The sequence below is a fragment of the Hyperolius riggenbachi genome, chromosome 12, assembly GCF_040937935.1.
Source record: "Hyperolius riggenbachi isolate aHypRig1 chromosome 12, aHypRig1.pri, whole genome shotgun sequence".
NCBI lineage: Eukaryota > Metazoa > Chordata > Amphibia > Anura > Hyperoliidae > Hyperolius > Hyperolius riggenbachi.
Window position 1 is genome coordinate 149,994,007 of NC_090657.1, and position 26,580 is coordinate 150,020,586.

Here is a 26,580-nt window from a genome sequence, read left to right on the forward strand (position 1 = left end):
TTTGACGTCGCAGTGCAACCCGGAAGCAGAGACATTCTGCTGTCCGCCACGTGTGTGGGGAGACTGAATTAGGTCTGAATTTCCAAGTGAGCTGTCATCATTGTGTGCGTGAGGTGAGACCACTGTGACCCCAACTTGTATTTACTAATGATAGGTTTGCGACTGATGACTCTGTTTAGCGCTGTAACTCGTATCTTGTCTATTTCACTCAGTGAGAACCTCCCCGGCGCTGAGCAGACATGGCCGTTCGAGCTTGCTTTGAAAATAACAATGAGATTGGTTGCTTTGCGAAGCTGACGAATACATATTGCCTGGTGGCCATAGGAGGCTCGGAAAACTTCTACAGGTGAGGCTTTCCCGTCGTCATCTCCCAGGTGTGACTGCTATGTTAGATGGATCCACAGGGCTACATGCAGACTCAATAACTGATTATTATCCGTTATTATTCTGATATATATGATCTCTGATACATACAGCCCGGTATCCTGGCCATGCACACTCCCTAATTGCGTTCCTGTTGCCAAGGGCGAAGTGTGCCAGGCTTTTGGGCTGTATTGCAGGGGACAGGTGCCATCTGGGGAGACTGTGAAGGGCTTTAAAGCGGAGCAGTGCTTTTCAGCGCTGCTAGATTTGGGTGCAGACGGCACTTCCATAGACTACAATAGGAATTACTCCTATTGCAGCGCTCAGTGAGTAACGTCGGAGCCGTCAGCAGACGGAGCCGAGGTTGCTTAAAAACTTAATAATTCGGCCTCCAGCAATCGCTGGAAGCCGAATTATTTCATTCCCCCACTATCCATGGCGGCCTGGAGGGGGAATAGTAATTAAATCGGCCCGGACTTGTGCAGAAGCAGGATCAGCAATATACCCCTGTATCCTGCGCCCAAGACTACCGGCGCCGATTTCAAATGTACTCCTTTAAAGGACACCTGAAGTGAGGGATATGGAGGCTGCCATATTTTCTTTTAAACAATACCAGTTATGTGGTACCCTTGCTGGTCTTTCATGCATCAATAGTACCTGAAACGAGCATGCAGTAAATCCCAGGGCTGTGGAGTCGGAGCAATTTTGGGTGCCTGGAGTCGGAGTTGGGAAAAAATGCTCCGACTCCTGATGAATTTGTAACTGTAATTAAAATAGAAAATATGATAAAATGTTCTATTTCTCAGATAATAGTCATTAAAAATAATGTATATATACAGTAATAGCTGTGTTCAGTCCACAAAAATGAAATAAACCAATCAAAATTAGTTACTTGTGCTGCTTCAATAAAGCAGTCCCCGTATTTTTAAAGTCAGATATACATATCTGATTGTGACTGTACAGTATATATGATGTGTACACAGGAATCTCTTATATATACTAAATAACGTCTATGCTGTAAGAATAAAGCCTGATGTGTAGCCGTATCACTAATAGAGATGGTCAACGAGATGGAAATAATTCTGCATTGATGCTGGTTTATGCAAATGTATTTATTCTCTTTGCTCATGAAATCAAATAATTTGATATGTTGTTAAAATTTGGTTTGGTGACTATGAATTAAAGGGTACCTGAGGCGAATTAAAAGAAAAGCTTTATACATACCTGGGGCTTCCTACAGCCCCTTTCAGGCCATTCGGTCCCTCGCTGTTCTCCTCCGCCACCTGGATCTTCTGCTATGAGTCCAGGTAATTCAGCCAGTCAGATCAGTCTGTCCACGTGCCGCTTCCACAGTCAGGAGCGTTCTGCACCTGCAGAATAGTGCTGCGCAGGTGTAGTATGCTCGCGGCGGAGTGTGTGCATGCGCACTACACCAGACTGGCTCAAGTACCTGGACTCATAGCAGAAGATCCAGGTGGCGGAGGAGGACAGCGAGGGACTGATTAGCCTGAAGGGGGCTGGAGGAAGCCCCAGGTATGTATAAAACTTTCATTTCATCTGTCTCAGGTTTACTTTGGTACACAGTAGTACTATACTCTACATATGCACTCCCTACAGAGCTGCAGGGAATCCACTGAGAATGTTGTGCACATTGAACACAGAGGTGTTGTCTATCACCCATAAACCTGGTTCAGATTGTGCATGAAGAATGTGTAATAGAGGAAGAATCTCCTCATTCCCCTGCAGAGTACCTGCACATCATTCTTACATGTACCCACAGTTACATTGCCTAGGGCCTGATAGATGTTCTTTGTTCCGGGCTGTACATTTTACAAGTAATCTTACCAAGGACTAGTTTTAGTCTAAAGGGAGTAAATATAGTAGTCTACATATCCTTCTCACTTCAGTTGTCTTGTAAAATTCCTAAGCGTTGGCAGTTAAGAGACGAATTTCACGTTACATACTGTTAATCAACAAAATTGTAATATGCAAATTAGAGGAGTCGGAGGAATCCTAAACTGAGGAGTCGGAGTCGGTGGCTTTTTGGACCGACTCCACAGCCCTGGTGAATCCAATTAAAACTTAAATCTGATCTGCATTGCTCGTTCAGGGTCTATGGCTAAAAAGTATTGGGGGCAGAGGAACAGCAGGACAGACAGGCACCTTGCATTGTTTTAAAAGGAAATAATTATGGCAGCCCTCCATAACCCCCCAGTGTTCTCCCCATAATTTTCTAGCTGGGTGGTATGAAATAGTAGCCGGGTGGGACACGATGGGGGAAGGCAGTGCTTGTGCAACTCTGCTTACAGCATAGGAGGAGGCAAGCTGATGACAGCAAATGATGCGTTTTCTATATGTTATTTATAAAACGCATCATTTGATAAAGATTTCCATGCAACGTATAGGATCTAAGAAGATATTGTATTGTGGAAAAATGATGTACATTATTCTGAAAACAATGTTGTAGTGACTGCAAAGCAAATCTATTGTTAGATCCTTCCAATCTCTCTTCTTGTGCAGCCAGTATAATTATAGGACAATTTTATAAGCAGTTTTGCAGTACTTATGAACAGCACTACAGTAAAATAAGCAATTGCCCCAGAACTCCGACAGTCTTTTGGTCGAACAGTAAGTCAAAGGGGTATAATGCCTAGTACACACAATGCAATTTCCCGTCAGATTCATGGTCTGTTGAACATTTACGACATGTCCGATCTGGTTTCTGATAGTTTCTCTGATTTTGTATAGAAGTGTTCATAAAATCAATCAGAAAAAGATCTAAAATCAGATTGGACCTGGCGGAAGTTATCGATTCGACCGTCTGTCTGAAGGTAAATTGCATCGTGTGTACCAGGCATTACAGTTCAGCTCCAGATGGACCATGTTGCTGTCTGAATTTGACCAGAAGACCTCAACACAAAAATGTAAGCACCCAATGGGACTTTAAGGCTTTCATGTATTTTTCCACGTCTTTGTTGCAGAGATTTCTCCGCTTGTTGTCAGAACAGCAAGTGAGAGTAACTTCCTCAGATGGAGTGACAAATGCCTCAATAAAAACCAAAGAGGTTTCTATATTGCCCTAAACTAAAAAAAAATACATTTGGCATTGACTAGATAAGCAACAGTTCATTTTTTTTACTTCTTGTTTTTCTAGATGCTTCCTCTTTTCGTTCAGTTGTTCTTACTTTTACAGTCAATAACTCCACAGGAGGTACCATATATTAAATAACATGGTTACCCTAGCGCAATTGATTGTCAGATCAGCTTACGGTTAAAACGTGTACACATGCACTACAGCTGTAGCCATTAGAGATTGGGGCTCGGTCCTAAGAGCAACAGTTCTGGCCATGAGCTCATACAGGCTTGTCCCTTAGCTGTAGCTGAGCAATGCATAATGCTATGGAGAGGGACCACAGCGTGGCTCACAACAGCATTATCTGGTGGGTGGGGTAAGGAGTTGAAAGTTGCGCTTAACCATTGCCATCATAATGCCAGGATCCAGCATGCAGAATTCTGTTCAAAAGTTGATTGGACCACTACTAGCTGTATAGCACTCATGGCAGTACAATGCTATGTGGCTGCCAATCTTCCACTTAAAGGGAACCTTAACTGAACGGGGGGGGGTAAAGAATTTAAATTACCTGGGCTAATACCAGCCCCCTGCAGCAGTCCTGGGCCCTCGGAGCCGCTCTGGAATCCTCCGGTCCCCCGCTGTCACTTAGTTTCGTTTTTGACGACTCACCAGTTGGCCGGCCGCCATGCGTATTATTGGACGCATACCCTACTGCAATTAGCGCTGTTGCGGACCTCAACGTGTACAAATACGCGCTGTCGCATTCCGCACGCGTAGATATGCGGCAACGCGTATTTTTGTACGCATTGTGGTCCTCAACAGCGCTAATTGCAGTAGGGAATGCGTCCAATAATACGCATGGCTGCCGGCCGACTGGTGAGTCGTCAAAAACGAAATTAAGTGACAGTGGGGGACCGGAGGATTCCAGAGCGGCTCCGAAGGCACAGGACTGCTGCAGGGGGCTGGTAATAGCCCCAGGTAAGTGAAACTCTTTACCCCCCGTTCAGTTAAGGTTCCCTTTAAATTACTGCATTTCTGAATTAATTCACTATTGATAATTCGACAGTTATCCAAATTCTTAAAGCACAGCGGAAGTCAGAGGGATATGGAGGCTGCCGTATGTCTTTCCCTTTTAAAGTGTACCTGAGGCAAACCTTAGGTCATAAAACGGATGCTTGCCTCAGAAGAAGGAAGCCTCTGGTTCTTGTATGTAGAGGCTTCCCACACCATCTTCCGGGCCACCATCTCGGCTTGCGGACCCCCGTATGTAATCCAACAAGAGTTTGTCTGATCTCTGACCGCTCTCCTCTTCATGCCAGGCCCGTACAGAAAACCGGAGCAGCTTGTGCATAATCTTCCGGAGGGTCCTGGGCAGCCGCAGTGGTCAGTAGGGGGACACAGGGAGCCTCTGGAGGAACCAGAGGCTTCCCTCTTCTTAGGCAAGTATCTGTTTTTTGACCCCCGACTATAAACAATACCAGTTGCCTGGCTGTCCTGCTGATCCCCCTCCTCTCATACTTTGTCATAAGGTACTTCTACACCTTTGACTGATGTTGCCCTTCGGGAATCGGGACTCAATCCCTCGAGCGACACCGCTGGTCTGGGCTGCACAGAGGCAAAGACTGTTGTATAGCTGAAGATGCACTTTGTTACTATGCGAGAAGACAGTGGGACAATGGAGCGGCACCTACCTGACATAACGTGGCAGGCGGGGGGCGGTTGCACAATGGAGCTGGCCGTCGCTCAGCCAAGTTGATCTGCCGGGTGGATTGCTAGTGGGTCGGGGCCGCTGTAAACACTCATTATCATAGGCTGAGGCAGTCATTATCGCCCCGCCTCAGACAACTTTGGTCATGCATGTGTACGTTCCTATAGACTCTGAACAAGCATGCAGATCAGGTGCTTTGACTAAAGTCGGATTTGCCGCATGCTTGTTTGAGGTGTGTGATTCATACACTATTGCAGCCAATGAGATCAGCAGGATAGCCAGGCAACTGGTATTGTTTAAAAGGAAATAAATATGGCAGCCTCCAGATCCATCTCAGTTCATGTCTTTTAAGACTTCATTTTTAATTTATTTTGTTTACCAAAATTAACTGCCAGTCTACTGGCACCTAACAGCCTGCCAAGGTTGATTTGCAGCCTGCTGTTAAAGGGGCACTATGGTGAAAAATTGTAAAATTTAAAATATGTGCAAACATATACAAATAAGTATGTTTTTTTTTTTTTTCCCAGAGTAAAACGAACCATAAATTACTTTTCTTCTATGTTGCTGTCACTTACAGTAGGTAGTAGAAATCTGACAGAAATGACAGGTTTTGAACTAGCCCATCTCTTCATGGGGGATTCTCAGGTATTTTCAAAAGCACTTAGTGAATGGCAGTTGCTCTGTCCAACTGCTAAAAAACTGTGTAGCGAGTAGGTAAGCTGGCAGCATCATTGTTTAAATCATTTTTAGGGAATATCTTTATAAAGAATAAAAGCCTTGCTGAGAATCCCCTATGAAGAGATGGTCTAGTCCAAAACCTGTCATTTCTGTCAGATTTCTACTACCTACTGTAAGTGACGGCAACTTAGGAGAAAGGTAATTTATGGCTCGTTTTGTTCTGGAAAAACACGTACTTCCTATTTGTCTATGTTTGCACATATTTTAAATTTTACAATTTTTCATCATCGTGCCCCTTTAATGCTGCCTTTCCATCTCTCTTCTTTTCCAGCAGCCGACAGGCTTTCTTGTAAAGAGATTTCCCTGTGAATGTACGTCATACTGCTTTGCCAACATGCCTGAAGGCGGGGAGTTGGAAGCATGTGAAGGCACATAGAAAACAGGCCTGGCAACATAGCAGGAAAACCTTATGCTTGGGATAATTTCAGTACACTGCGGACTTGCTGGCTCCTCACATTTGTGTTTTGTTTTTTTTTCGTTGTAATTTATTAAATAATCTTTGCTTGCATCCAGTTAATTTCCACTCATTGTAAGTTCAACTTATTCTATTTTGCAGCCACAATAATACTTTGTTTAGATTGCTGCTGTCCAGAAGCCTTTTGCAAGCCTCCACCACGTTTGCACATCCAACCGTCCAGTTATTTCTGTGCAGTCAACATTCTAGAGATTGGATAATGCCTGCTAAACTAACTTGTCTTGTTTTTCCTTTCTTTGTAGTGTGTTTGAAGGGGAGCTTTCAGATACAATACCTGTTATCCACGCATCAATAGCAGGATGCAGAATTATTGGAAGAATGTGTGTAGGTGGGTAGCAGTGATTTGTTCTGAATGGGTGTTGCGATTATTTGGTGTTTCTTAAACCTCTCACATTTTGTTACTTCAAGTGCCCTTTAAAGTGTACCAGACCTTAGATAAAGTTAAAGTTTTATACATACCTGGGGCTTCCTCCAGCCCCATGCGCACTGATCTCTTCCACGCCCCCGTCCTCAGTCTTCTCCCTCTTTTGTACCGGGTTTTGTAACTTCAGCCAGTCGCGGCCAGTCTGCGCAAGAGAAGTGCGCCCTCTACGTATCTCTCCGGTGCGGGAGCGATCCATGCGCATGGGGCTGGAGGAAGCCCCAAGTATGTATAAAACTTTTACTTTATCTAAGCTCTGGTTTCCTTTAAAGGACAACTGAAGCAAGGGATGTGGAGGCTGCCTTATTTCCTTTTTAGCAATCCTTTTCAGGTGTCTCTGACAATGTCAGATTTGACAGGATTAGCTGCATGCTTGTTTTGTTGTTATTCAGTCACTACTGCAGCCAAATTGACTAGCAGAACTTCGAGGCAACTGGTATGGTTTAAAAGGAAATCAACATGGCAGCCCCCATATACTTCACTACAGTTGTCTTTTAAGTTGGAGTGTAAATTCAACATCTGTAGTTTAATTGTCAGTTTTAAGATTATGACCAATTTCAAATTATGCAGGGTCTCCATTACAGTGTGAATTTCAGGGAACATATTTTAAAGTTTGCTTTGTGTAAAATCTTTCATAAATTGTGTGCAGCATTTGAAAGATCACCATGATTTTCATGAGATAAATGGAAGTAACTGGTAAAGTATTTCTGATATTTATTTATTTTCTGTCATTACCAAACCTTATGTGGCTGTTTGCACAATAGAAGTGCGTTGCTCTTAACTTTATAACGACTGGTGTGCTGATGAACTGTGTTGTCTTAGGCCCCGTTCACACTTGCGTTTTGGCAAGTAAACGGATCGGATCCTGACCTGATCCTGATCAGAACCGTACGGTTCCGATCCGGATCCGGTCCGTTTGTATCAGGCTGCCATCCGGATCCGTGGGCAAAAAATAGTTAAATATGAATAAAAATATGTTCGGGTCAGCAGAAGGTGCACCTGGTGCACCTGTAGAATCAGGTTCCTCCGCTGTAGGCCTCACCTCCACCTCCGATATTCTGCCAAACAGCTCCAGCACGTCTGTCACTGCTGCTCCACTCCAGACATGCTTGGCCCATGTGTCCCCATCCGAAATGGCCGCTTGGATACGCATAGGAAGTGGGGTAGAACGTCAGGTTTTTGTAGGCAGTGTGTTCTGTGCCTTCCGTTTCCCATTGGTTTCTGTGTTCCTGATGGTGCTGTCAGGCTCAGGTCAGGATGCGTGGGCCGGAGATCCGGACACAAAAAATAGCGCATGTTGGAAAGGAGTCCGTATCCGGTCCGGCTCCGTACTGTACGGAACGTACGTATGTGAACGTCCGCATAGCCTTTGCATTGCTATGCGGAACGTACGTTCCGTGTGTACAGTATGCTGTCCGGATCAGATCCGGAAAATCCGGATAGCGAACGCTAATGTGAACCGGGCCTTATTGGATATTGGAGCAATGAATGCTTAAGGGCCTGTTTCCACTACATGCAGATTGGTTGCAGAAAAACGGACTCCAATGAATGCCTATGGGAAAATCTGCATCAGAAAAATCGCGTTTAGTGGAAACAAGCCCATAGGCATTCATTGGAGTCAGTTTTTCTGCATCCAATATGCATGTAGTGGAAACAGGCCCTAAGTCGCATCATCAAGCACCCAGAACTGGATGGTGTGCCTGTTTTACTGTGTGCATCATCCTGTATATCAGTTTGTTTTTCTTCAAGAAGCGGCAGCCAAGAAGCATGTGACCAAAGGTTCAAATAGCTATTTCTTTCTGTCCTATGTAGGAAACCGCCACGGCCTTTTAGTTCCCAACAATGCAACAGACCAGGAGCTGCAACACATAAAGAACAGTCTACCAGATTCAGTGCGAGTTCAGAGAGTGGAGGAGCGACTCTCTGCCCTAGGGAACGTCATGGTGTGTAATGACTACGTAGCTCTTGTTCACCCAGATCTCGACAGGGTACGTATATGTTCTTTCATGTCACACATATAAATTGCTGGATGTGTAGCTTTACCTGATGGGCTCTATTCACAAAACTTATCATACATTACTTATCACCTCATTTAATAAAAATAACCTTTCAGCACATTTACAAGCAAAATAATCACTCAAAGTAAGTTCCTGATTTCATTTCAGTATTACTTTTCTTACCTTAACCACTTTGCATCCAGACCTTGTTTTCAACTTATTGACCAGAGCAGTTTTTACAGTTTAGCTATGTCCCTATTTAATCAGAAATAACTTTATCTCTACTTATGACACAGAAATGAAATATATATTGTTTTTTTCAAGACAAACTAGGCTTTCATTGTATGCCATTTTTTTCCCTCAAACAATGTTGTTTTCTATGAATTTTAATGGGAAAACAAAGATAAAATAGAAAAAAAACATGTATTTCTCAGTTTTACCAATTCCAGTTTAAAAATAAAAAGTGCTACTGTAGATAAAAAACACACATTTTGTTTGGCTATTCTTACTGCTTATCACAAAACTTTGATTATGTTCCTGTCACAATTTATGGTGAAGATATTTGATTCTGAAATAATGCTACAGAGTGTGTTTTTCACTATGAAATGAGAAAATACAAGTATTTTTAATAGTTAAAATCAATCTCATTAGCTCAGGAAACTTATATTCCCATTCACAAATTAGTCCTGTATCAGATACTGCCAGAAATGTGCACAGGAGCAAGCCCAATTCTGCACAGCACTGCTTCTGCTACAAGACTTATATCTACTGACCTGTGGCTTAGATGAAGTCCCAGAGGACGTATATCTACTGACCTGTGGACGAAGTGGTTAATTATATAAATTTTTTTGGTAGCTTTAAAAATGTAACATAAGAGAAAACGGGAAAAAGCGTTGTAAATCATGCCCAATGTGTATAGTAACATTAATTTCTATCACTTTGAGGTCTGTGCTTTAGATTAAATATTTTTGCCTGCTACCCTTTAAGACGACCCTGTCACTCATGTGTCATTCATAATGAGGTCAAGGATAATTTGTTGAATTGGAGATTTTGGTTTTACTTCTCATGAAAAAGTAACACATTGTAATGGACAGAAGATCTCATCTTTAGCTGAAACGTTGGCCCTTATTCAATTTACTTCTTCACCTAAGTTTTCTCTTGGGTATTTTCACACCTTTGTAACATGTTGAGGTGCCCCTGTGTGCCCAATATGCACATTCACTATATGTCACCACTGCCGTGCCAAGAATGTTCTTCCACTTCACAAACAGGCAATGTATAAGATAAGTTCCACAGCGCTAGGTGATCCAATGTAGATAATAAGCAAATGGATGTATTCCACCTCCAGAGATCCTTCTCCTCCAGTAATCGGACCTGTTAGTGCAAGCTCAGTGTACAAGAAGATAAAGGGATGCTTTTAGTGGATTTATCCAAAGATTTCTCTTTATTCAGCGTAAACTTCAATCATTAAAACATAGCAAGATTCACTCACATCTGGAGGGTCCTATACCAATTAGAAGAACCCCCTCCGGTAACCACTTCCCACTACAGTGGTACTCCAATGAATACTTGCGTGGACAGCTTTGCCTGCTCTCGTCCCAAATAGTTTCGGCCTTCCGCCGTCATCGGGTATCCCCTGCGGGCAAAGCTGTCCACACAAGTATTTATTGGAGTACCATTGTAGTGGGAAGTGCTTTTACTGGAGCGGATCCTAATTGGTATAGGACCCTCCAGATGTGAGTGAATGTTGCTATGTTTTAATTGTTGATGTTTTATGCTGAATAAAGAGAAATCTTTGGATAAATGCACTGAGAGAATCCCTTTATCTTCTTGTGCACTGAGCTTGCACTAACAGGTCCGATTACCGGAGGAGAGGGATCTCTGGAGGTGGAATACATCCATTTGCTTTTATTATCTACATTTTCACACCTTATCAATAAAATGCCTTTTAACTTCTTGCCGACCGCTCCACTCCAATTGTCATGAACGCGGTGGCAGCCCCAGGACCCCCTACACGTCGATCAGCGCGAACAGTTTCTTATGGAGCTTCCAGGAGATCGTGCGCATCTCTGCTTGGAAGGTGGAGCTCCACTCCGCCTTCAGTCTTCCAGGCGCAATTGCCACTCGGAGACTGTTGTACAGCGCTGCGAACTGCAGCAGCGCTTTACTGGGGACAGCCGTGTGACACGGCTGATCCCCCTGGCAGGCACAAAAGTGATCGGCTGTCATAGGCTGAAGCCTATGACAGCCAATAACGCTAATTGGCTGGCCGGGGGGGGGGGGGGGGGGATATAAAATAAAAAAAGGTGGAATTTATTCAAAAATTAATCAAATCTTTATTTAAAAAAACAACTGGGGAGCGATCAGACCCCACCAACAGAGAGCTCTGTTGGTGGGGAGAAAAGGGGGGGGGATCACTTGTGTGCTGAGTTGTGCGGCCCTGCAGCTAGACCTTAAAGCTGCAGTGGCCCAATTAGTAAAAAAAAAATGGCCTGGTCGCTAGGGGGGTTTAACACCGCAGTCCTCAAGTGGTTAAGCCACCAGAGAGAGGATGATTCTGGTATTAACAAGAATCTCTAGACAAAAAAGGAGACCAGGAGCCCAATAGTCCAATATCAGAGGTTGTTTGGTGTTTAAAGGTTACACTCCCAAAGGTAGGTTGGAACGACCGGTAGAGCCTGCGGGGAAATGACCATCCCCAGCTTGGTTTTCCGGATCCCTGTACTGGAACCCGTTGGTTGCACTCCCTTATTTTTAGTTCTTAAGGGACTAAAAATCTACTTTCTCCCAACTGAGATAGAGCTGACAGTCACTGTTTAGGATGCATCCGATGTGTATTAAAGTTTTAAAGCAGTTTAAAAAGGAGAGACCATGTTGGTCTTGGCTCTCCTGAAGAATAGGCCAGTACTACTGAAAAAAATATATTTATTCAAACACTAAAAGGACAACGCATTTGTGGGAACCTGCCTGCTTCTTCTGATCAATCAAATCACAGTGCCTTAACGGTCCGGCTATCTGTTATTGAGCTCCATACCATTAAGGTACTGTGATGCTTTGACCTGAAGGGCAACTTAGAAGAAAAAGTGAATTGAACGAGAAGGATTTCGTGAGAATCAATCGTCCTGCAGTGGCCGTGGGCTGTGTTCAGTTAACTCACCTAAGCCACCGCAATGCATAATCTGTGTGCTATAATAGTGATTTCATACGAATCTCTGCACCTAAATTGCATGTTTGTGTGCAGGGGCTAAACCTCATGTCTCATCTGTTCAATTTGGTGGGATTTTTTTTATAGAATATATTGTATTTAGGTTTTGCAGATATCAATTTTACTGTATTCTGCAGACATACCAACTTTTGAAAGATCTCTGCAAACTTGGTTGGATATACTATTTTGTGGTTCCTCTGCTTTAATAATACATAAAATACCCCAAACGGTATATTTTTTTCAAAGAAAGTGACTGGAATCTCTGGCCAGGAAAGGGTTAAGAGGATAGTGCAAAAAAAGCATCTTGGATCTGATCTTCAGTAATTGATCCTCCCTATAGAGCGATAATTTATGGGTTCTCTCTCTGCACTCTGCTTTATCTGTGTCTTCATTAGTGCCAACCTTTCCCAGTTTGTGGAGCCGTTTTCCCTTTATCATGTGTAACGTAAGTAATCTGCCTTTTTATGTTACAGGAGACAGAAGAAATCCTGGCAGATGTCCTGAAAGTAGAGGTTTTTAGACAGACTGTTGCCGACCAAGTACTTGTTGGAAGTTACTGTGCATTTAGTAATCGGGGAGGTTTGGTGCATCCCAAGACTTCTATAGAAGACCAGGATGAGCTTTCTTCCCTACTTCAGGTCCCCCTTGTGGTGAGTTAGAAGAATGCACATCCTTCTGCAAGTTCATATGTTTATACTGTAATTTGTCATTTTATTTTTGTATTGTGATGTAAAGGGACACTTTTGGACTCGGATCACAGTATTTGAAATTTCCATCACTTCATGTGCAAATAGGAAGTTGGGAAATCTTGCCAGAAGTAAATAAAACATTCTTAACATTTTGCTTTTAATTAACCCTATAATTTCCTTTCATTTCAGTCTTTTAGTCATACAGCACTTAATAGACTTGAATTTGTCATACTCTGTAGCTGAGAATTGAACCGCTTTCATTGTCTGCAAAAATCATGCAAGGCCAGTACTGAAGTAAGCCTGTCAAGGTTTTCAGTGTTGGTAAATGGACACTCCTTCTACAAGGCACATGCCACAAAATGCAATAATTAGGTCAACGGAGGCCTCAACTTGATGTAATTCACTTAAAAGGGAGGTTGCAGTGGACTCACTTGTATATGTTACGGCCAGAACCCGAAGTGTGGCCACTTCGGGTTCTGGCCGGCCAATGTGCGAACTGGCCGATGCGCTGCGGCCAATGTTAGAAATGGAATGTTTCCCTTTGAAGTTTAATGTGTTTTCTGGCCGTCTCTGGCCAAATGTATCAAAAGTTACTTAATTTAATGAAATGAAATTAAGCAGGTGGCTTCCGTTCTCTCCCCTCCCTCCCCCTGCCTCCTCTCCTCCCCAATGCTAGCAGGGGGGGGGGGCGCGTGTGTCCCCCAGAATCGTTCGTCCCCACCCCTCCGCAGCGCCCATAGGAGAGATAGAGAGGCAGGGGGGGGGGGGAGAGATAGCTGAAGCCGGCGGCTGAAATTAAGTAGGTTTTGCTACATTTGGCCAGAGACGGCCAGAAAACACATTAAACTTCAGAAGGAAACATTCAATTTCTAACATTGGCCGCAACGCAGCGGCCAGTTCGCACATTGGCCGGCCAGAACGGGAAGTGGCCACACTTCGGGTTCTGGCCGTAACATATATAACACAGATGGTCTATTTTTGCTACTCCAGCAGTCACTATTAATACAGTAACGTTTATTTTATTTTATTTTTATTTTTTCCCTTTTTCACCTTTCCTAATTTTAACCTGACAAGTACCACAATTTATAAAATTCCTAAGGCTGCTTTCAGAGTGGGACGTTACAGGCACATGTTAAAACAGCCTGTAATGCAGCCCAACTCACAGTAATGAAAAATCAATGGGCTGTTCACAGTGCCCACGTTGCGTTAGTGTAACGCTGCACGTTCAATGGAAGTGCAGCATGCTGTGCATTATATGCAGTTTTAGCCGCGTTAGACTGTTTGCACATGCTCAGTAATGTTGTTGTTTTTTGTGAGGAGGGGAGAGTCCGCTATTTTGCCTAGCCACATGGCTAATTAATATTCACTGCACTGCAATGCCGGTTCTCTTCCTGCTAGCAATTTTTCATATGCATCATTCTCTGCCTGCTAGCAATGATTCATATGAATCATTCTCTGCCTGCTAGCAATGATTCATATGAATCATTCTCTGCCTGCTAGCAATGATTCATATGCATGCGCCGTTTTCATTCTATCACTATCGAACGAAAACGGCGCACCAAGAGCCGCATAACGCGGTTCTATGTAGCGTCCACCTTTAGCACCACCATGTGTTGAGTTAGGGGAACGTTATGCGACTTTAACGTCCCCTGCAACGCAACGTCAAATTGTGAAAGAGCCCTAAAAACATTATTTGGCTTGTCCCGATTTTAAAATGACATACGCCATATTTCATCACTAATTGAGCATTTAGCGCACCAATATTGCCAGTCTGTAGCGCCTGATGGTGGCTTTGTGGGTGGGGGCAGCTGTAATTTAACTTGCCTATAGTGGCTGCTCTGTAGCCCCAGTGTTCTCCCCAGAGCCTTTCAGCAGGGCGGAGCGCCCACCTGACTTTGTCCCCCGCCCGGCTGCCATTTGCTCTGGCCTGTGGCAGAATTGCTTCCTCCTCTTGAATCATTACAGCGAGCAGCGGGCTCGCTGTCATTCAGGGACACTATCTCTGCCCTCTTCCCCAGCTCTCTTTGTAGTTTAGAGGGGCAGGGAAAGCTCCTATGAAGTTGCACGTAGTACAGATAAACTCGTACCGCGGGACGCCTGGCTCTATGCATTCCGGCAAGTCTCCTGTCCAGGGCCGGCCTTAGGTTTCACAGTGCCCTGAGTGAAATCTGATTTTTGTGCCCACTTCATCCGCTTTGTACACGCACGCACGTGTACACACACGCAATTCACCTTTTTCTCTTGAGTAAACTCCTAGGACAGGGGTTCTCAACCTTTTTGAAGTTGTGACACATCACGCCAAATGCTCAGATCTCCGTGACACATCACATATGTATAATAGAAAAAATACTTTTCTCACCTTTCCTAATTTTAAACTGACAAGTTTGTAAACTTCCAAGATTGCCCTGTATTTGGCTCCATGCATCTTCCCATCAACTTTGACCAGCTTCCCTGTCCCTGCTGAAGAGAAGCAACCCCAGAGCATGATGCTGCCACCACCATATTTGACAGTGGGGATGGTGTGCTCTGAGTGATGTGCAGTGTTAGTTTTCTGCCACACATAGCGTTTTGCATTTTGGCCAAAAAGTTCCATTTTGGTCTCATCCAACCAGAGCACCTTCTTCCACATGTTTGCTGTGTCCCCCACATGGCTTGTGGCAAACTGCAAACGGGACTTCTTATGCTTTTCTGTTAACAATGGCTTTCTTCTTGCCACTCTTCAATAAAGGCCAACTTTGTGCAGTGCATGACTAATAGTTGTCCTATGGACAGATTCCTCCACCTGAGCTGTAGATCTCTGCAGCTCGTCCAGAGTCACCATGGGCCTCTTGACTGCATTTCTGATCAGCGCTCTCCTTGTTCGGCCTGTGAGTTTAGGTACACGGCCTTGTCTTGGTAGGTTTACAGTTGTGCCATACTCCCCATTTCTGATTGATCGCTTGAACAGTGCTCCGTGGGATGTTCAAGGCTTTGGAAATCTTTTTGTAGCTTAAGCCTGCTTTAAATTTCTCAAAAACTTTATTCCTGACCTGTTTGGTGTGTTCTTTGGACTTCATGGTGTTGTTGCTCCCAATATTCTTTCAGACAACTTCTGAGGCCATTAGCACTCATCAGGCAATGTCTATGGGCAACTGACTGCACTCAGACCAAAGAGGGCTGAATAATTAAGCACACCCCACTTCGCAGTTATTGATTTGTAAAAAAAAATGTTTGGAATAATGTATGATTTTCGTTCCACTTCTCACGTGTACACCACTTTGTATTGGTCTTTCACGTGGAATTCCAATAAAATTGCTTCATGTTTGTGGCAGTAATATGACAAAAGGTGAAAAAATTTCAAGGGGGCCGAATACTTTTGCAAGCCACTGTATGTATCGCTGCATTGCTTATTGTCCACCCTCGGTGGAGGGGTGTCACCCCACTTTCCAGATTCTACAGAGAGCAACTTTTTTAACCTGAGTGGGGTCCGGTTTGCTCTCCCCTCCTGTGTACATAATGGTTGCCTTAGGTAACCCACCTTCGTGAGGATCGCTCACCAATTGCAAAAAAAGACCCTATACATCAGTACCTACTTATTAAACTATACTGGGCTCTCAGCTTTCCCCTTTTGATGCCCCTTTCACATCACATCGCGGTTCTCTCCCCCCTCCGCAGTGGCCATTAGTCTCTATGAAACTGGCCACATTACACATGGTGCGATGCGCCTGAAGGACTTCACAGGACACAGACTCTGCAGCGTGTTTCCGAGCAGTACCGCTCAGACCACGATTGCATTAGAGGCAATGGCACAGCAACAATCTATTATACAGTAGATTGCTGGGGTTGCAGATCATCAAACATTCAGTGTTGTACTTCCTGTCCAGAAGGGAACTCGTCACTGAATAGGAGTGAAGCTAGAGAAACTACCCTGTTGGCACTGTCTGCCGCTGGGTGTAAAAAAAACAAAATGTATTGTGGTGGGCTCTCATGCCCAGGGCTGTGGATTGGGTACAAAAAAATCAGACTCCAACTCTTCAGTTTATGAAACTGCCAACTCCAGTTACCCATAAATTGTTCCGGCTCCTTGACTCCGACTCCACATCCCTTATGCTGCAGGAAAATCACACCACACTGTGTATGAAAGCAGCCTGAGATTTCAAACTTGCCATAGAATGCTGACAAACTGACCAGTATAAAGGCTCTTACACTACATCTGATTTTTTTTTTAAATGTGATTTAAAGAAGTCCTGCAGATTCAAAATGTTTTGAATTTAGTGGGGGGGGGGGGGGGGGGGGGAAATGACCTGCTTATGGCCAACTTTTCTCTCTCTTCTGAAGTGCTGACAATAGCTGCGCAGAGATGAGCAGCCCACATTGGGAAAGGAGGATTTTAGAAGCTGACTAGGAGGTCTGTTTGTAGTATTATGCAAACTAGCTAGCTACTTTCAATACCCGTATAAGATCAATAATGCAGTGACATGCCAGTTTTTAAAATTGGAGGTAAAATCAGAAATGCAAGTATGTTGCTTTTATAAAGTGAATCTAAATTCACTTTTTTAAAAATGTTACTTGTATTTTCTCTGGGCTAGGATTTATTATTATTAATATAGCGCCAACATCTTCCACAGCGATGTACAGAGGATGTTGTCTGGGAGGGGGGGGGGGTGTATTACTAACTCCTTCAGAGGAGCTCACAATCTAATCCCTACCTTAGTCATATCCGCATTGTAGTCTAGGGTCAATTTAGAGGGAAGCTAAATATATTATCTGTATGTCTTTGGGGTGTGGGAGGAAACTGGAGTGCTCAGACAAAACCCACGCAGACATGGGGAGAACATACAAACTCTGTGCAGATAGTGCCCCAGCTGGGATTCGAACCCGGGGTACCAGCTCTGCAAGGCAAGAGCCCTAATTGCTACACCACTGTGATTTAGGCTTCATTCACACGAATAGCATTGCTGTGTGCATTTCAGCAACATGTATGGTGTGCGATGAGCAAGGACATCAGAAGTACATAGACTTCAGTCTGATTCCTGCTTGTGCCTTGCGCAGCAGTGCGCTGGGATAATGCACTGCGACATGCATTGTTGTCGAAACGCCTTGCTGACCCTTTCATCCGTCAGTGAATGGGATCAGCAACGCAATGGACAGCAACTCTGATACCATGCTTTGCATTGAAATGCACGGCTCCCTGCATTGCATAATGTAAACAAAGCCTAAATATCCATCACATTCTTTAAATATCCTCATTTCCTGTCTCATCTTTTCCCTCTCTGGGGGCAGTATAAGCTGGCTCCCTGTGCTGCCCATCTCACTTCTATGTTAACAGTAATCTTAGAGAGAAAAAAATGACCTAAAATTCAATGTTTAAGGCCAGAAAATAATTCAGAACAAGATAATGTCATTTTTAAAACTTACAAAAAGTAAGGTGGCAGCCCTGTGACACGCACTACATTCTACAGTTCTGGTCAGCCCAGTTAAATAACAGTGTACATTAGTAAGACAGTGTATTTTAGGAATTTGGAACATTGCAGAGATGAGATCCTATAAAGTTTAGTTTGCTTAAAGCGATCTGAGCACCATATCTTTAAAAATATTTAAAATGAACCTCCCCCTAAGGGAGCTTCGTAACTGATGGTGGCTTTGTGGGTGGGGGCAGCTGCAACTTGCCTGTAGTGGCTGCTCTGTAGCCCCCCCATCCCCACGAAGGCAGCAACAGCCGTTTCAGCTGCACTTCACAATTGCCGCGAGATGTAGATATGGAGGTTGCCATATTTATTTCCTTTTAAGCAATACCAGTTGCTTGGGTATCTTGCTGATCCTCTGCCTCTAATACTTTTAGCCATAGACCCTGAACAAGCATGCAGCAGATCCGGTGTTTGACATTGTCTGATCTGACAGGATTAGCTGCATGTATGTTTCTGGTGTTATTCAGACACTACTGCAGCCAAATAGATCAGCAGGGCTTCTGGGCAACTGGCATTGTTTAAAGGGAAATAAATATGGCAGCCTCCATATTCTTATTTCGGTTGCCCTTTTAATGCTTCTGCACATTGGATATATAGCCGGGCAGTGTCACACCTGATAAGATACACATCTCACTGTTTTTGTTGGTGCTTACTCACGCCAGTGTAGTGTGGTAAGGAGTGCTAAAACTGCTGCATTCTTGTGTACACAGCAGCATATGACTGCACACAATGTTAGTGTCAACAGGTTATTGGATTCGTTTTGGTCAGAGACTGTTTACTATTTTGATATTATTCAATAAAAGTTAAATGGGTGAATATGCTACATTTTATTTTAGATTCATGCCTAACTGATCTAACCTAACCTTGTTTTCTGGCAGGCTGGAACAGTGAATCGAGGTAGTGAAGTCATAGCAGCAGGAATGGTTGTCAATGACTGGTGTGCATTCTGTGGCCTGGACACTACAAGTACAGAGTTATCAGTAATAGAAAGTGTATTTAAATTAAGTGATGCCCAACCAAGCACCATTGCCACCAGTATGAGAGACGCCCTTGTTGACAGGTATGTTACTCCTATTTTCTGCAGGTATCGGGAGTTGTGGGGTGTGAAAACTTACTGGGCGCGTTGTGATGTTTTTTCTTCAACTGTAATAGTGAATTCTTCTACCTGAAGACAGTGATATTTGGATGTGAGTGAGTGCGCCACCTTCAGCCTTGTGGCATGTGAGCTATGAACAGGGAGCTTATTACAGGCAGGTTATATACAGGAGGGCCGGATCAGGAGCTGGCTGTGAACAAGATTAGATGGCTTTCAATTCCAATCAAATGATAAAAGCGCTCGCTCCACACTATCAGCAGTCAGTAACGATCTAACTGAAATGACAATCGATAATCTACAAATAAATTCGCCAGGTGCTGCAATAAAGTCTCTGGGTTATGGCCAGCGATAAGTAATAACATTAGTTGCGATTGCGCTCTCAGCATAAAAGTTCATTCATCCACCTCTTCCCCCTTCATAGACTCACTCACCAGATGTTGCGGTCTTTGAAAAAGACCTGACTGCGCCTCCGGGGTATACGGCCCCCCGTCGCCTCATGAGCTCGCTTGTTCCCCTCCTTAGATGCAAGCCTAATCCGTGTCTGGTTAGGTCCTCTTACGGTCGTGTGTCTCAAACTTCTACAATTCTTTTTGCTGTATGACCCTATGGGCCCTTTTACACTTAATGTGTTTTAATGCATTGCGATTCGGTATCCACAAAAAAAGCATGCAGCATGCTTTTTTTTTTTTTTTTTTTTTTTTTTTGCAGATGCCCAAACACATAGCATTAAAATGCATTAAAGGGTCCCAAGGTGTGAGTCCTATGGAAGCTGCCATATTTATTTCCTTTTAAACAATACCAGTTGCCTGGCAGTGCTGCAGATCTTTCTGGTCAGTGGGGTCTAGATTGCACACCTGAAACAAGCATGCAGCTAATCTTGTCAGAAATATCTGGTCAATCTGCATGCTTGATCAGGGTCTATGGCTTAAATTATTAAAGGCAAAGGATCAGCAGGACAACAAGGCAATGTGCATTTTTTTAAAAAGGAAACAAACATGTCAGACTCCATATCCCTCTCACCTCGGGTTCCCTTTAAGTGTAAAAGGGCCCTAAGCATTCTTATTTTGGATAAGGGGAAACAAATCCAGGAGGGTGAATACCACTGTGAGCTGTCCAGGGCTCTGCTACATACCCCCTGGGACCCTCCCTCCTTTCATGGAGGGTCCTGCAGAGAGGGAGAGAGAGGCTTATCAGCTCCCAGCATGACTTGCATTGCACCTGGTACCTTGCCTGGCAGCAGTCCTGGGGGAAAGATGCCTTGTAAAAAACAAAAAAAAAAGTATATGCCCAGAATTATAGGGGAGCAATGGGAGAAAATGTTAAAACGTGCTTCCACTTTAAAGTAAACCTGAGATAGGCAAATAAGATTGTATACTTACTTGCACTTCCTAAAGCCCCATGAGCACCGATGCGTCCTTTGCCATCCTCTCGAGCGGCTTCTTTCATCTGGTATGTCTCCCGGTAATCTGGCTCAGTTGCGCCAGTCGGCTCTTGTGCGCATGCCCGGGCCCTTCCCTGAATGCGCAGAACAGCTGACTGGCGCGACTGAGCCAGATTACCGGGAGCTATACCAGATGATTGGAGCCGCGAGGGAGGGACTGCAAAGGACACATTGGTGCTCATGGGGCTGGAGGAAGCCCTGGGTAAGTATAAAATCTTTTTTTATTTGCTCATCTCAGGTACACTTCAAATACTACTAATTTTTATCTTTTCTAGGGCATTTATCTTCCATACTATAGAGTATCTGTAGTCTTCTTTGATATCAGAGCTAAGATCACTGTTCTCCTTCTGGCAGGTCCTTGCTCCCATCTACTAATACTATGCAGGCCATGTGCTTGCATGTGCCACCCATTGGGAGCTTGACCCAGAGGACAAAAATCTAGTGTGTACAGTGGCTGCCAGACGTCTGATAAAGATCCGGCATTCCCCACTCGCCACTCTCCACTCAAAAGGGAAGTTGCTCTTTTGTGCTCCGCCCCCTTTATAACAACTGGTGCGATGCTTGCCTACTGGCTAATGATGCATCTGTACAGCATTGGGCCCGTCAAGTGCCCGAGTAATCCTACGTGTGTACCCAGCTATAGCCACAACCTGCAGGACAAGCAACTGAGAGACAGTGAGCTGCAGATACACTATGAAAAATATTACTAACTGGTAAGACTTGCAGTGCTGTACTAAGCTGTAGCCCTGCTGTCTGGTTTTGATGTTAGTCCCATTATAGACGGGCGTTTGCACTATGGGGTTAACTCTTTGGACATTACAATCAGGACAGGGAGTGAAATACTAAAACTTTGTGTCCTTGGAAAGCCACATACACAGCCAGAACTACTGGTTTATAGCGTTCATTGTGTCCTGGAAAATCAGTAGAGTAGATGCTATAATCTTGGGAAGCTGAGTACAGGAAATGGGGAGCAGCAGCACAGAGAATGAAATGTTCTCCCCCATCTGCGGTGCTTTCCTTTCACTACTTTGTAGGCTCAGGAATGCCTCTTGCACACCCTACATGGCCCAGTCTACACGCTATAGCATACAGAATGCCCTGCTCCTGAACTCATTGCTTCCTTTACAATTACGTGAGATTATTCTTTCTTTTGTGAAGGGTTTATTTGAAAGCCAAGTCAGTTTTGTTCAGGAAGGGTGTGGGAGGTTCAGAAGCAGACTGTCCTCTAGCTCCTAGGTTCTCAACATGCGGTACGCGTACCCCAGGGGGTACTTCTCATGGTTCCAGGGGGTACTTTGGCTTGGTATAATTAACCAAGTATAACAAATTTAGAGTTTTAGAAAATGATAAATCCTATATAAACATCACCAAATTAGTATTTTAGCTAATTAAAAGCAATAGTATATGCTTGGAAATTGTTTAGAACCAATTATGTACTATGATTAAAAATGTATTTTTCAAGGGGTACTTGTGATAATGTTTACTATACTAGGGGGTACTTGGTGAGTACAGGGTTTTAAAAGGGGTACATACCAATAAAATGTTGAGAAACACTGCTCTAGCTTATATGGCTGTGGCACACAAGTAACTTTGTAGCTGAACCTTTTAGCTAGCTACTGTACATTCTGTATTAAAAAAAAAAAACACACAAAAGCTTGAATTACGAAACCAAATATGTGAGAGTTAGGTCTCATTTCCTCATTTCTAGTGTACTCATGTCTGCTTATCAGCAACCTGTATCAATCTGTAACATTGATGTGCTGATAAAAGGTGGACAGAAGCACACTAAGTGGAAATAAGGCCTGGTTCACACATAAATCTGTGAACATACCCAGAGAAACTTATACAAAACTGATAGGGCTGGAAATGTACAGATATATGTGTGAACACAAACCAAACTGACAGGACTGGACCGGAAATGTACTGCTTTTACAGCCATAGAACTACATGTAAAACTGATGCCAACTGTCAACTGACTGGACACCTTTTTATGTGTGAACCACGAGACCAGTAAAAAGGGCCCTGGACATTTGGGCGCTGCCTTAGACTGTGAATTACAGCTATAGCGGTGCTTAACCACTTCAGGACGAGAGCAATTTTCACATAGCGCTGCTCTCATTCATTCACCAATAACTATTACTACTTATCACAACTAAATGGTCTATAAATTTTTTTCAGGACAAATTAGGCTTTTAGCATGTGATTATTTTGTTTAGCAATTACCTTATTGTCTATGCATTTTAAAGGGAAAAATATAAAAAAAAAACACTTTCTCCATTTACATTCAATATAGCTTTACAATAAACAGTGCTAACTATAAGTTAAACCCACAAATTTAATTTGCTTATTAATCCTGGTTATTAAAACATTTAGATTTTGTCCCTAGCACAATGTATGGTGACATTCTTGTAATTTGGGGAAAAAAAGGTGTGTCTTTCTGTTCTTTTATTTTTTTCTTTCTCATTATACACTATCGATTAGAAGACCTTATTTGCAAAAATAATAGTAATATACCCTCACGACATACATATTTAAAAAGCCATGTTCCTAAGGTAACAATATTTTTTCTTTTTATATTCTGTAACATAATCATTTTACAAGTCTTATTTTGGTACAGCATATGCAAAAATTAATTTATTTTGATTCAGTTTGTGACTAAAAAGAACACACAAGACATGGGCCTCAACCCTACAACTGTCTAAACTGTATTCTACTACTTATCACGGTTAAAATGTTACCACAAATGTCTCTTGTAGTTTTCTTATACCTTTCCCAAGATTGATTATAATTTTGAAAATTAATTTTTATGTTTTGATTGAGTTTGTCCCTACCTATTTTTTGTGTGATGGGGGTCCAAGCTGTAAGACGCACCAAAATGTATTCTACAACTCGTCATGTTTAAAACGATACCACATGTGCCACATTTAGTAACAAACTGGTGGTGCATTGGCCACAAATACAATGGACGTATATATACGTCCTTTGTCATGAAGTTGTTAAAGAGACTCTGAAGTATTTTTTTTTTTTTCCCCTGCTTTAGTCATATCATCCTGTTCAGCATGAATGCCCCAGTGAAATTGTTGCATCCCCACAGCAGATGAATGATTTAACAGAGAGAAGGCAACCTGCTAAGCTCCACGACTTTGCAGGTCGCAGATCATGCTGCCCTGGCTCGCAGGGCTTTTCTTCCTGGAGAGGCTGAGCTTTGAGCTGTAGCTCTGCCTCTCCGCAATCAATCTCTGTGGGTCTCCGCCTCCTCCCCGCCCCTTTCTGTGAAAGAATACTGAGGGGGCGGGGAGACGCGGCGATCCGCAGAGATTGATTGCAGAGGAGGCAGAGCTACAGCTGAAAGCTCTGCCTCTTTGAGGAAGTAAAGTCCTGCGAGCTGAGGAGCTTTGCAGGGCTAATCCTCAGTCATAAATCAGTCATCTGCCGCAGGGATCCGGTGATTTCACTGAAGCATTCATGCTGTACAGGATTATATGACAGAAGCAGGAAAAAAAAGACTTCGTAAAGGAGGACTGTAGTGAGAGGTATATGGAGGCTGCCATTTAAGTAATACCAGTTGCCTGGCTATCCTGCTAATCCTCTGCCTTTAATACTTTCAGCCATAGGCCCTGAACAAGCATGCAGCAGATCAGGTGTTTCTGACAATTTTGACAGATATGACAAGATTAGCCGTATGCTTGTTCCTTGTGTGATTCAGACACTTCTTCAGCCAAATAGACCAGCAGGGCTGCCAGGCAACTGGTATTGCTTAAAAGTAAATCAATATGGCAGCCTCAATATACCTCTCACTACAGTTCTCCTTTAAAGTGCTGTGGTCCTAGAGCTGGAACAGTGATGGGGAAGCCTCTAGAATATTCAGCGGCTCCCTCTCCCTCTGGGGCAATTTTTTTCACTACAGGTACACTTTATAGGAAACCTGTGCCTTTAAAAAGAGAGAATACAAAGCTATATATTCACCCATGTAGAGAGAAGCCTCTGGATAATCCAGACACGTCTTGATCCATCTTGGTGCCCACTGCTGCTGTGCAGGATCCCTCTAAACATAGCCTACATGAGCTTTAGGAATGTATATTATTTTCTTGGTTGCACTTCCTGCAATGTGTGGTTATGCTGTTGCATGTCCTGCATTGGTGGCCCTCATACACAGAGGGCAGCATGGCCATGAACTAGAAGAGGGATTTCCACAGCAGCGGTGAGGTAAAAAAGGACACAGAAAACCTCTGGACCATCCAAAGGCTGCTCTCTATCTGGGTAAGTACCATATGTACTTTTTTTTTTTTGGCCACAGGTTCTCTTAAAGCTGCTTATTCTGTCCCAACATTTATTTAACCCTTATGCTCCTTACTGTTCTTGGATGTATGCAATCAACAGTTTGCATCAAACCACTTAAAAGAACTCCAGTGAAAACGTAATTAAAAAAATGCTTCATTTTTACAATTATGTATAAATGATTGTCAGTTTTCCCATTGTAATGGTGGTCATACATTGTACATTTTTTTTTCATCCATTCTTACCAATTGTATGTAGTATAAGGGAACTGCCTAAATTATCCTTTCAGTATATTCACTTAGTTTACCCTTCAGCATCATCTACACGGAGCGATCCGGCGGCTCGATTAGCCGCCGGATCGCCTCTTCCGCGTCTCCGCTCGCACGTCGGATTTGATCCGCCCTCGTCCCCGCCGCTTATCTTCTGCTCGATTCTCTGCCATTGTCCCCTCATGGGGAATGAGCAGGGAATTGGCGGTGTGGAGATCCGTCCTGTCGGATCTTATCAATCGAGTCGCATCAGCGGCTCGATTGATAAGCCAAATCGCCGCCGGATCGTTACGTGTAGACGTAGCTTTATACTACATAGAAATGGTAAAATTGTATGAAAAAAAATGGTACCATGTATGGCCACCATAAAAGCTTTCCTCTCCATGATTTACATTCTGACATTTACCACATAGGCTTCAATTCACAGAGCATTATCAAACGTTTATCAAACACTTTATGAAACGTTTGATAATTTACCTCATGGGTAAAATCTCATTTTGAATTGACTAAGGTGTTATATATTTATCGAATGTTTTACCGATAAAATGTTCAACAAGTATATAACACCTTAGTGAATTTAAAATGAGATTTTACCCATGAGGTAAATTATCAAACGTTTGATAAAGTGTTTGATAATGCTCTGTGAATTGAGGCCATAGTGACCTTTTAACTGCTGGTAGGTGGTCAGTGGAAGGAGTTGCTGCTTGCTTTTTTGGCAGTTGGACCCAGCTGTAAACAGCTGTTATTTCCCACAATGCAATGACGTTCACAGACCTGAAACTGTCAGGACCATGGTCCACCCCTCCCACTGTGGGAGGGGTTTCACCATAATATCGGCAATACAGAGCCCCCTGATGATCCGTTTGTGAAAAGGAAATGATTTCTCATGGGAAAGGGGGTATCTGCTATTGATCGGGATAAAGTTCAATTCTTGGTAACGGTTTCTATTTAAAAATATGGTTATATACAAAAAAGTGGCTTCACTAACAGATTTTCCTCCAAGCTAATTTTTGTTTTGTTTTTCTTCATAGTTTAACATAAACTGTTCCATGCAGAAGTTTGGGGAGGTTCAGCTGCTCCTTGTACTACACCATATTGTGAAGCTGAACATGGAAGGATTGTTGGCAGTAAAATACTCACCTGAGCTGAAATAACCCACAGTATATATTAGCTTCTGCACCTGAATGAAAGCTTACATGCAGGTGCTCACTGTCAAGCACTTACTCTTCTTCTGAACTATCATAAATGCATTTTATAATACAGTGTATGAGCTTTCTTAATCTGGTCTTAGACACATCACAAGATAATTCACATGTTAATACTTATGGTGCTGATACACTATACAATCAGTCTGTAGCATATTATATCCATTACTTACTA

General features: G+C 43.2%; 1 protein-coding gene across 1 annotated transcript; it reads left to right on the forward strand.

Annotated features, from left to right (window-relative positions):
• On the forward strand, positions 1–26,462 carry EIF6 (eukaryotic translation initiation factor 6). Its single transcript, XM_068263923.1, has 7 exons — positions 1–113; positions 213–346; positions 6,600–6,685; positions 8,591–8,766; positions 12,454–12,630; positions 18,995–19,176; positions 26,232–26,462. The coding sequence occupies exons 2-7, from the start codon at positions 240–242 to the stop codon at positions 26,239–26,241; spliced, it is 738 nt and encodes a 245-aa protein (XP_068120024.1). The 5' UTR covers positions 1–113; positions 213–239; the 3' UTR covers positions 26,242–26,462.
• The last annotated feature ends 118 nt before the right edge of the window (positions 26,463–26,580 follow it).

Bases quoted from the DNA above. Each gene is read 5' to 3' on its own strand.
- EIF6 (XM_068263923.1), top strand. From the start codon at position 240: ATGGCCGTTCGAGCTTGCTTTGAAAATAACAATGAGATTGGTTGCTTT. The intron at 347-6,599 runs GTGAGGCTTTCC...CTTTCTTTGTAG, and splicing joins GGCTCGGAAAACTTCTACAG to TGTGTTTGAAGGGGAGCTTT. The intron at 8,767-12,453 runs GTACGTATATGT...TTTATGTTACAG, and splicing joins TTCACCCAGATCTCGACAGG to GAGACAGAAGAAATCCTGGC.